This window comes from Buceros rhinoceros, unplaced genomic scaffold (genome assembly GCF_000710305.1).
Source record: "Buceros rhinoceros silvestris isolate BGI_N320 unplaced genomic scaffold, ASM71030v1 scaffold17418, whole genome shotgun sequence".
Taxonomy (NCBI): domain Eukaryota; kingdom Metazoa; phylum Chordata; class Aves; order Bucerotiformes; family Bucerotidae; genus Buceros; species Buceros rhinoceros.
In genome coordinates, this window is record NW_010428765.1 from 1,657 (window position 1) to 12,271 (window position 10,615).

A 10,615-nucleotide genomic window follows, 5' to 3' on the forward strand; every position below is an offset into this window, starting at 1 on the left:
GTGAGGAGAGATGGGAGACCTGTCTTTTTTTCCTAGGGTAGATGAGAGTGCTAAAGAATGTGAAGGACGGGGAGAATTGGTCGAGGCTGTGGTTAGGTGGGGACTCTGGGTGCAGAACCAAAGCCACCAGTCCAGAGCCCACAGAGCCTTAAGGCTCCAGAGGAAGGTTCTTGGCTGCATGATGTGAGAAAGCCCTGAGGAAAATGAACACTTTGGTAATGGCGTTCCAGGAGCTCTCTGCAGTGGAGGGAGCACGTTCTGCACACTGTCCTTTTCGGGCAATACAGGAACAACAGCTCACCGTAGACAAAGCTGCTCCAAGGGCACCCTCTGGATTTCTGGTAGCTGCTGTTCGATAAGCTGGTGGTTATAGTGATGGCTACTGAAAAGGTGGAAGCAGACGCCTGAGGCTACACGGCCTGCTCGCCCTTTCCTTTGCAGAGCGTTGGCCTTGGACACAAACGTGTCTTCCAGACTTTCCATTCCTTTGCTTGGGTCGTATCTACAGCAGAGCAGAAACAGGCTCATGTTCATGAGTGCAGTGCGAGCAGGCTTCCCTAGCAGGCAGATGCTGCCACCCTCTGTACGGACTCAATTCCCACCCCTGCACATGGAGCTGAGCGTAGACTGGCTTCCTCCACCTTGCAGCAGCTTTTTGCAAGATCAAGTTCCTTCCAGTTTTTCCCAGCTCTTTAGAAAGCTAAAATACGCAGCTCAAGGCGTAGAGCAGTTTCCCGGATCACAGAGCCCTGAGGAACAAATCTCAGTACCTTTTCTCTTTCATTTTTCCAGAATCAATCACATAGACCACATCATCAATGGTGACAGATGTTTCTGCAATGTTTGTAGAGATGATGATTTTGGTTACTCCTGCAGGAGGCCTGAGGAACACAAACTGCTGCTCTTCACTAGACAGTGAAGAATGGAGGGGATAAACAACACACCTGCAAGGACAAGAGGAGAGCCTGCTCAGTGCAGCTCCAGCCCTCTTCCGCAGGGGAACGATCTGCCTGCACACACCTTTGCCATCACTTCCCTAGTCCTGCTGGTCACACTAGTTCTGACACATGTTCTAAGGGAAAGGGGACAGAAGGGACAGGTCTTAGAACAGAGCTGAGCCAAAATTCTGCCTCTTTCAAAAAGCCTAGAATCTGTCATTTCTAACGCCAGGCTGAAAGAAATCCCTCCCTTACTACAGTCAAGACCTCTGGATCACAAGCTCCCTCACACGTTCCGTAGCCTTTATTTATCCCTGGATCAAGGCAGGCTTTGTGCAGGAGGCTACTCTTTCTTTGTGGGGGAGGACCAATAGTTCTGGATCTTTTCTGCCTTACCTCTTGCTGTGCCTGTTATTAAAAAGAGCGTTAGACTGGAGCTGCTCATAAAGCATCTTGATTTCTGCTAGACCAGGCAAAAATATCAACACAGCACCTTTAAAACAAACAAACAAACAAACAAACAGAAGGTCACTCAACAGAAAGGACGAAAAGCATGATTTTTTATCAGTGCACAGATGGCCCGAGTCAAAGCTGCAGCTCAGTTTTGCCATTACTGTACAAAAACCACACAGGCTGCAACAATTCTCCACCAAAGACTTTCCAAAGAAGAGAAGTCTCATCTTCCCCATCCCTTATATATCAGGGGGTTTGTTACTCAGATAGAACTTCTTTTTTTTTTTCCAGAAAACAGTAACTACAGAAATTCTGCCTGCAAAACATTAGCTTTGGGCACTCTGTAAGCACACAGCCTCCGTGAACCCTCCTGTTTATCTCTCAAGGACAGTGAAATTACCTGGGGGGTATGAATGTCCGCCAGCAACGATCCACTCCAGCAAGGCTTCGATTAATTCCAGGTTAACTTTGTCCAAGTCCATGACTGACATTGTTTTCAACACTGTCTTGCTAACCCCTGGGGACAACGACATAAACCACACAGAAAGTCCATCTCTTGTGAAAACCATCTGCCGGATGCACTGACCCAGGGTGGCTCCACCACCAGCCACACCTGGGTTTAAACAGTGTCTGGCTCAGACTAGACAGAGGTAGCTCCGTGACTCCGTGAGTCACATTTCCCCTTCCATGCTGTGCCTCTGTCTCAGCTCCTCCCTTTCTTTCTCACGCCTTGCTGGGGCTCACAGCTGCCCTGTGCACAGCCTAGACCAGGAGTCCTCGACTAGCAGAACATGCACAGGAGCAGAGAGCCTTCACGTGGCCACTTGCAGATACCTCCAGGACTACCTTCTCAAGCTCCCTCTTCTCCCCTTCCAATGCTTCTAACACCCACTCAAAAAGACAGCCAGATTGCCGTACTCCTCTGGGGTGGTCACTGTGTGGAAGGAGTCTGAAGCTTTTAAGCAATGGCTCTCAATATCACTGTGGAGCTCACCGCAAGGATATGCAGACGAAGCATAAGGAGGGTTTTGTTGATCACAAAGTGGGAAGATCAGGGAAAGGTCTGCCTCTCTTCATACGCCATTCACAGAGCAACTGAATTTCTCTTTTTTTTTTTTTTTTTAAGCTGGCAGGAGGTTTCTGATCTCATCTAGAAGTAGTGGCCTGCTTAACTTCCCAAGTACAAAACCCCGAGTTATGTATACACATTCAACATAGGGTATTATATGCTCACATACCACGCTGGCTGGCAAATGTTATACACCAATTTATTAGATTTAAGAAGCTCACCTTTATATCGCATAAGGAGCTGCTTCAGAGTCAGTTTTTGGTCTGGGTCTGAATCTCTGACAACCGTGTCAGGGCGTTCCAGAACGCCAGCACGTCTCAGGTCCTCCTCTACTTCTTCAAATGCAGTTCTTTTGTGTCTCCCATTCTGCTTGTTTTCTTGCTTTGTCTTGCGCCTGTAGGGACTACTGTCCTCTAAAACATACCTAAAGAGCAGAAGAACATTTAGGGCTGTGGAGAGAAGCCTCGTAGTCTCCTTCTAATAATTAGCTACAGAGATAGGGTACCGAAAGTATTTGTATATAAATCCGAGAGGAACTTTGTGTAAGTGGGTTGCAAAACCACAGAGAGTATCAAGGTCAAGGTTCCTTTCATACGGGAATGTTAATCCTTCAAAAGCTGTGATGTGAAAGAGTATGACCGCAAACTCGATCCTGACAGCTAAGTGGGCAGCTCAGAGCAACAATCCTCAGTAATTCACAGGAGCGGACCAATTGACCATCTCTCTGTCTGGAGTACCTAAGCTGCTGTGACCCTGCAGTAACTGCAGATGGTAACAGGAGTCTCCTCCCTGAGCTGTAAGGCAGAGCTTACAAAAAGGAATTAGTGGGTACCTTGCATTTTTCACCTTCAGTGCTGAAATCCACCTTCAAATTTCTTCTGCGTGCCCATGTCTACCCAGCACCGAAACAAGAAAAGCACAAGCACTGACACACTCTTCATGGCACAGCTCACCTCCTCTGGAGGGTTACGTGGTGCCTAATGCAGAGAGGCTTGTTTCAGCCTGAGATCCTAGACCCCGCTGCAGTGTAGGAAGTACCGTTCAAAGTCAGTGCTTTAGCAGAACTCCAAGATGGGATGGGGAGTTCTGAGAGGGTTTAGGTTTTAAATCTACACACAGAATTACTGCGGTCTCAAGGTCAGTAGTGCAACCCCAAAGGCCAAATCCATCTGAGAGGGTTTGGCAATTCCATACCTTGTCATTGCAATCACATCTTCCAGAAAAAACTGATCCACAGGAAATGTTCGACCTAAGGGTAAACATGAGAATAAATCTGCGTGTCACACAACCCACTGGAAAGGTGCAAAAGACAGCAGATGGCTGTCATTTCACATGGGTTATTCTGTCATACGCTGGCCTCGCAGCTCCCGTCTGCACTGCGTTTTCCCACACAGGTTTCGTCTGGACAAACAGCGGGTGTTTTCCAAGCGTGGTTTGCTAACGTGCGCTTGCGCAGCCCGAGAAGGGCTGGTACGCTTACGGGAACATAGCCACGAAGCTACGTGTTTCTGTCAGGCCCCACGTAATCACTTAGCAATTTAAAAGGCACAGCTGGCTAAACGTGTACGCAGCCAGCTGGAGCCTTTCACTGCCTTTTCACGAGGCCAGGGAGGAGTCTTCAGCGGTGGTGAAACTCGGTCGGGGACACGTCATGGCTGCCGTGTCATTCTGTCTTTCGGGAAGGACACTCTGCTGGCGTAAAGCCAGCACAAAAAGGGCTCTGCTTCCAAGCCTTCTCCCTCCCAATGTCATTGGTCTTTCCTTCTAAGCCCTTGCAGTCAGTTCTTGTATATATCTTCATCTTGCCACTGTGCAAATTAGCCCCTTGCACTTGAATTGAGAAACACACTGCAAGCAGAAATCCTGAAAACAAACCCCATAGCCAATGAAAGTGCCATCACAGTAAAAATGAACGTTTTTCACCTGGTATGTTAATAATGGGACAGGAGTGAAAGTACCGCGAAAAAAGCTCTGCATTCAAGGTGGCGCTCATTAGTATGACGCGCAGGTCTGGCCTCTGAACCATGATATCCTTCAGAACCAGCAGCAGGAAGTCACTGAACAACACAAGCAAAAAGACAGTTAAGTTTCCTCAGCGTTAACATGCAGAGTCTCTTCTTTTCCTCTTCATTCTGTCTACCCTCCTGGTGTTCTTGAGAGCACAGTGATACTGCGGCAGAAGTGTGAGCTGCTCGGAACAGTGGGAGGCTCATGATGCAGCCAGCTAACGGAAAGCAATCTGGTTACTCCTTGGTTGTCCCTTACCCAGTGTCAGGACTACTTGGCAAATCCGATTACACGTCAAAAAGCTCTAGCGACCTTACAAATTAACTACATCAGTGACGACACAAGAACGTTAGGTAACACATTAACAGATCAGTCCTTTCTGCTCCTCCTCCTCCTCACTGGAAGAGTTGCTCAAACTCACCCACTCTTCCCTGTTCGCTGCGCACCTGAGTCACCTTTATCCTTCTGACTAGGGTTCTTCATTTTGCTCGTGGGACAAGAGATTATTTACCTTTCTTCTGTGCGTTCGTGAACTTCATCGACAATAACATGTGTGATTCCCTGCAAAGTCAGATCTCCTTCCAGCCTTCTCAAGAGCACACCAGCAGTGCAGTACAGGAGTCTCGTAGCTGAGGACTTGAACAAAGCATTCAGTTGCCTTTGGCCAAAAGGAATACGTATTGCTGTAAAGCATTTGGTTTCAGCTGAGTGCCAGGTGTGGCAGAAAGGGAACAAGCAATCTGTGCTGGAGAGGGGCTGAATGATTGTTCTTTCCCAATTCACACCTGAGCACAGCTGCTTCTTCCCCAGGGGCACTGCTAGCCCTAAGGGGTAAACACAAAATCACAACTGTTTCGCCTGGGGAGACTGCTTTCTGGTACACAACTCAGATCTCTGTCACTAGACTGATTTAGCAAACCTTGTTTTTCACATAGTTCTTGGAAAAAGCAATCAGCTGCAAGGGAAACAGAATTTCCCTTCCAAGACAGTGGTCTGTATTCAGCCCCCTCTTCAGTCTCCACTTGGGAGACAAAGGGAAATGCAGACAGGTGGAAATGAAGTCAGTAGCCTTCCAGAGGACACCAGCGGTATTCATGCTCTCAGACCCCTTCACCTGGCTCGTCAGACAGAAAACAACAAGACAAGACAAAGCACTGCACTCTCATTCTGCAAAGGGGACTGTGCAACTTGAGATGGAATAAAATACGGAATAACACTTCGTAACGTAATGTAAAATACAACGACACAGACTTGTTTTTCTCCCTGTGGAGATACAGGGCAGAGATTCTGTATGCTGGAGGAGCACCAAGCACTTTTCCACAGAACTAAATGAAAGTCAACAAGCAAAGCATACACACCTTTACACTTTCTAGGCGGATCTGATAACCAACAGTGAGCCCAGTCCTTTCGGTCCTCTCCCTGGCTACACGTTCAGCCACAGAAATGGCAGAGATTCTGCGAGGCTGAGTGCAGATGATGTTTGCAACACCGCTTGGATGTCCTTGCAATGAAGCATCCAAAATAAACTGAGGAATCTGAGTGGTCTTCCCACAGCTGCATGACAAAACCAGGGATTAATTAAAAACCCCACAAACCCAACACCTTCCATCCACGTAAATGAAGATGACTGCATTCCGCTAGAAATTCCCTGTGCTTCATTAGTGTCATCCTTCGCATGAAGGTCGCCTGGGACAGCAGTAACCGGTCACAGATAGATAGTCCACATCCCCAGCCTTTTCAGGACACGGATGCCTACTTCACGTGACACACTGGGAGAGGCTGGAAGGGACCTCTGGAGATCATCTAGACCAACCACCCTGCTGAAAGGGGTTCACCTAAAGCCAGCCGCACAGGATCACGTCCAGGTGGGTTTTGAGTACCTCTGGAGAAGCAGACTCCCGAACCTCTCTGGGCAGCTTGTTTCAGTGCTCGGTCACCCTCCCAGAGGCTGACTAGTTTGTGTATACTGTGATATACAAAGCCTGAATGTGCAATCACACTCTTACCCCGTCATGCCGCTCACAACGAGAACTTGGTGGCTCTTCAGCAAATCAAGAATCGTTTCTCTCTCTTGCCACGCAGGGAGCTTCTGTCTTTCGTACAACATGGACTGGAAGTGCCTGGAAGACTGATGGATGCACAAGAGCAGAGAGCATGGCAGTAAGAACACCACTGGAGCAGAACAGCAGCCTGTGGCTTAAATACTTATTTCTCTACAGTCAGACTGGAAACAGATACTCTGTTCTGTACATTATACCTTTTTCAGCCGAAATTGCGTGCAGATTTTAACGTTTTCGTAATACGGAGACTTTGCCTGCACATCGTGCTTTTTGGAAAGCTTTTTCTTGAGGTTCACATAACTCTCATTCTCCACATCCACTTGTTCAGGCTCTTCTTCCTCCTCCTCCTCTTCTGCTACCTCCTCTTCTTCCCGCGGCCCTGGCACTGTTGAGGCTTGTACAAAGAATGTATGGTTAGGTATCTACTTCGGTGACAAGGTGACCCCCAACAATCCTCCTGAGACACCTACCTAGTTGCACTTGCACGCAAAAAAAGGATGATACTTTGAACAACTTTCTAGAACTGCCTGCAACATCTACTGAGCCTTAAACCCACCTTTACAAAATTAATTTTGAGAAGGGGTTGGTAAATCTAATTAATTAAAAAAAAAAAAAAAAACAATGAAAGGTGTTTCCGAATTGATCCTCGTTCCCTTCCAAGCACACTTCTCCAGTCAGCTGTGGTGAGGTGTCCCACGACATCTCTCACTGGCTTTTCATGGCTAGTGCGGGAACAGGCACCGTTTGCTCTGCCAGCCCAGCCTCACTAGCCCTGGGCTCCGTCAGCTCGGTTCTTGCCAGCAGAAAACCTCTTTGCTGCAGCTTCATTACGGAGCTTCATTATGCAGCTTCAGGACTTCCCGAGGCACAGACCGCTTATGGATCTGGCTCACCACATGACTTAATCTCCAGAGACAGATTTGGAACAGGGGCCTGAACTGGGCTCTCTGCCTTCCCTCTCTCTCTCTCCTTTTTTTTTTTTTTTTTTTACCTTTTTGTTTGTTTTTACCCCGGTGATATCTATCAGGTAACTTTCTTTGACAAAAGGTTGAACTCTTTTCCTCCTTTTTTTTTTTTTTTTTAACCTTTTGGCTGTTCTTAGCCCAGAAACCCTAGAGGGCAATTGGGTTTACCTGCAGACATTCCATGGGAGGCAGATGTACTCTCTGTCTGCGGCTTCACCGATGGCGGGGCTGGCAGGACCACGGGGGGAACGCTGTACTTGTGGTGAGGGTTTTTAAGTAACTCGCTTATTTCTAATTCATCTTCTAAGCAAGTCACCAAGGTGTACACCACTGGTTCCCCACACTCTGCAGCTAGCAAAGCCTTTCCAAAAAGGAATTCAGCGATTTGCAAACGACAAGCAAAAGACAGATTCTCGTCAGTGGAATAAAACGCCACAAGGGGTGCCTGAAGTGGATACTTGTTTTCTTCAGGAAATCGCACTTCGAGTTCATATACGGGCTCGTCGCTGTTAGCTCTGAGATGAGCATCATCTACAGCGCTCCTGTTTGGTTTTAGCAGGTGATTTGGAGGGAATTCATGCCTAAATCTGCATGCAGATCCAAACCTGCAGCCTCCCTGGAGATAAAATTTACATATTTCCTTTGAATTTTGCTGTGCCGTGTCCCTCGTACCGCCACCCTTTTGCTTCAGTTTGCTAAGCCTGTTTGCCAGGTAGTCCAAATCCAAACTAAAAGTCCAAACACGGTTTTGAATTCTTTCTACAAATTTTTCTCCATAGATTGACCGGAGAGCGAAAGCCTCTTCTTGTCTCTGTTCCAAACATTCTTCTTGACTGGCTTCAGCAGCTGTTGCAGAAACCTGCATCTTCTCTCCGTATCTTTCGGTAAAGCACTGCAGTAGCAAATACTCCAGCGACGCCCCAATATTCCCATTGTAGGAACTCAGGACCGTCCTACAATGCTCACTGTCAAAACCGTATCTGCAACAATACAGAGATGACGTAGTAACAAGGAGTGACAGAGACTTGTACGACGCAAAATAACCACAGTTCTGCTTGATCGGGCTTACGGTGAGGAACCATGAATGGCATGAGATACGATTACTACTACTGGGGGAAAAAAACCCACCAAAATGTTTTTGCTATTTGAAATGACAGTGGCAGGCAGCAATTTGGCGTCTGTGAGTATTTATAAGGTGACAAATTAGTTTATTTGGCAACTCTCTCACACCTCAGAATGTAGCACATAGTAGTTACAGGATTAGATTCATAATACAAATTAAACGCTTCAGAAAAAAGCGGAGTCCTCTCACATATAAAACAGTCTCAAACAAAGCAGAAATAGTTAATAAATGCTCCCGTCTAAGAAAAACGGGTGAAGAGCACTTACAAGGTTTTGAAACATTCCCTCCTTGGGAGAGACAGAGATAACAGCAATGCTCCCTGAGCCTCCCCAAGGTTTGGTTCGCTGTCTGGGAGAAAGAACTGGAAATTTCATGGAAAAAAGGCTGAAGTGATTTACTCTCATGAAGCCATTATTTTAAATCAATCTGCGTCAGGATTAGGTTTGTCAGAGATACAAACTCATCAGTTCTGCACACAGAGCTTCACCGGGGTCAAGAGGACTGAGGGCTCACTGTACCGCTGGTGTCGAGACGAGTGATTTCTCTCTTCAGGACACAAATTACTCACCTGGAGAGTTTGTGCACAGCAAACGAAGACACTTCACTTTCCACGATTCTGTGCTCAGCTGGCTCAGCAGACAACCTTCGTATTACGCCAGAAACCTCCTGAGCTGTTGACCAGCACTGTTCATCATCAAGGTAATCCGGTTCGTCATCATCTTCACCAGAACCAGCTACTCTGATAAAAAGAGTTATCAAATCAAAATGAAGCAAAATTATACTGATGAGTAGACACAAAACTCTGCCTCTGCAGTTTTAAATCCTCCGTTAAATGGAGGATTCTGCCACCCTTTCGCAGAGTTCGTATTGTAGAAGAACAAAGCAGACCCAAACCCACAGGATTTGAGATCAAATTAAAAGTTAAGAGAAAAAAGCACTCTGTTTTCGGGTCTGACAGGGTGCCTGACGATCGTGCCTCTTTAGAGGAACTAGAAGTAGTGCCTCTGTTTAAACTAACTCTGATTCAGGAGCCAGCTCTTGCCCTTGAAGATCTTGAAGAAGCTCTTTCACTCTTCTCTGATTCTCTGATGTCATGTGTATGGTCTGCAGAGGCATTCTCGCTTCAGGTCTCTGCTTTGTTTGCCCTCCTCTTCTGGCTGGGGCATTTGATCTAAAAACGAGAACACAACAATGACTTATTTGCCTGGCTCAGATGATCTCGACTGGACTGGGATGTGTTAGGGTTGATGTAACCCTGTAATGCAAAGCAGGAAATCCAAAATCAGACAAGTCCATCACCTGAGGGTTACTTGGTCAGCTTCATTCTTATGTGACCAGGATGTGTGTGTCTGCACACACACACATACATACATATACATGGTTTATCCCATGTAAAATCCAACATGATTTAAGGAACGCTTTGCTAGGCAACGGTCTTCTCAAACTGCAGTACAGCCACGTATTGCTAAGCCTGATTGGTCAGAATACATCCAGGATACTAAATTCATTCTGAAATGCTTGTTTTACATGGCCCAGCTTCAACTTTGTAATACACAAGAATTAATATCCCCAGTTTATTAGTGTTTTCTGATCAAAGATGTTCTGAATTTACTTTATGACCAAAAAAGAAAAGCAGAGGTTCTAGCCTTTTTTTTTTAAAAAATCTTTCCTTGCTATAAAATGTTAAAAATGTTAATGAAGTAAAAACTGCTTCATACCGAAACAGCCTCATCACCCCTTCACTCTTCTTTATATTCAAAAAACAGCTCCAAAGAATCCTAAACATCTCCGCAGCAACCCCCAACCCCCCAAATTAACAGAAAGACCTGGATTCCCGCCTTGGTTCGTCAAAGAGACAAAAATCATCTCCATCATCCCAAATTTTGGTTGAACGCTTCCTGTTTCCACCAAGCTGAGACTTGTTTGAATGGCCACTGCTGCCTCCTCCTCTTCCACTGCTTCCTCTTCCTCTCCCTCTTCCTCCTCCTCTGTTGGGCTTT

General features: G+C 46.5%; 1 protein-coding gene across 1 annotated transcript in view; it reads right to left on the bottom strand.

The window, feature by feature from the left end:
• DHX57 (DEAH (Asp-Glu-Ala-Asp/His) box polypeptide 57) overlaps positions 1-10,611 on the bottom strand; it is a gene marked incomplete at both ends in the record, with an annotated part of 12,183 nt that extends 1,572 nt beyond the window's left edge. The window contains 15 exons of the mRNA XM_010142403.1: positions 302-502; positions 771-944; positions 1,335-1,431; positions 1,792-1,908; positions 2,682-2,884; positions 3,655-3,709; positions 4,384-4,517; positions 4,979-5,103; positions 5,826-6,021; positions 6,474-6,595; positions 6,725-6,921; positions 7,661-8,472; positions 9,184-9,354; positions 9,634-9,786; positions 10,442-10,611. Of these exons, the coding sequence (XP_010140705.1) occupies positions 302-502; positions 771-944; positions 1,335-1,431; positions 1,792-1,908; positions 2,682-2,884; positions 3,655-3,709; positions 4,384-4,517; positions 4,979-5,103; positions 5,826-6,021; positions 6,474-6,595; positions 6,725-6,921; positions 7,661-8,472; positions 9,184-9,354; positions 9,634-9,786; positions 10,442-10,611 (2,927 nt within the window). The remainder of the gene's footprint in view (positions 1-301; positions 503-770; positions 945-1,334; positions 1,432-1,791; positions 1,909-2,681; positions 2,885-3,654; positions 3,710-4,383; positions 4,518-4,978; positions 5,104-5,825; positions 6,022-6,473; positions 6,596-6,724; positions 6,922-7,660; positions 8,473-9,183; positions 9,355-9,633; positions 9,787-10,441) is intronic.
• Positions 10,612-10,615: the final 4 nt, after the last annotated feature.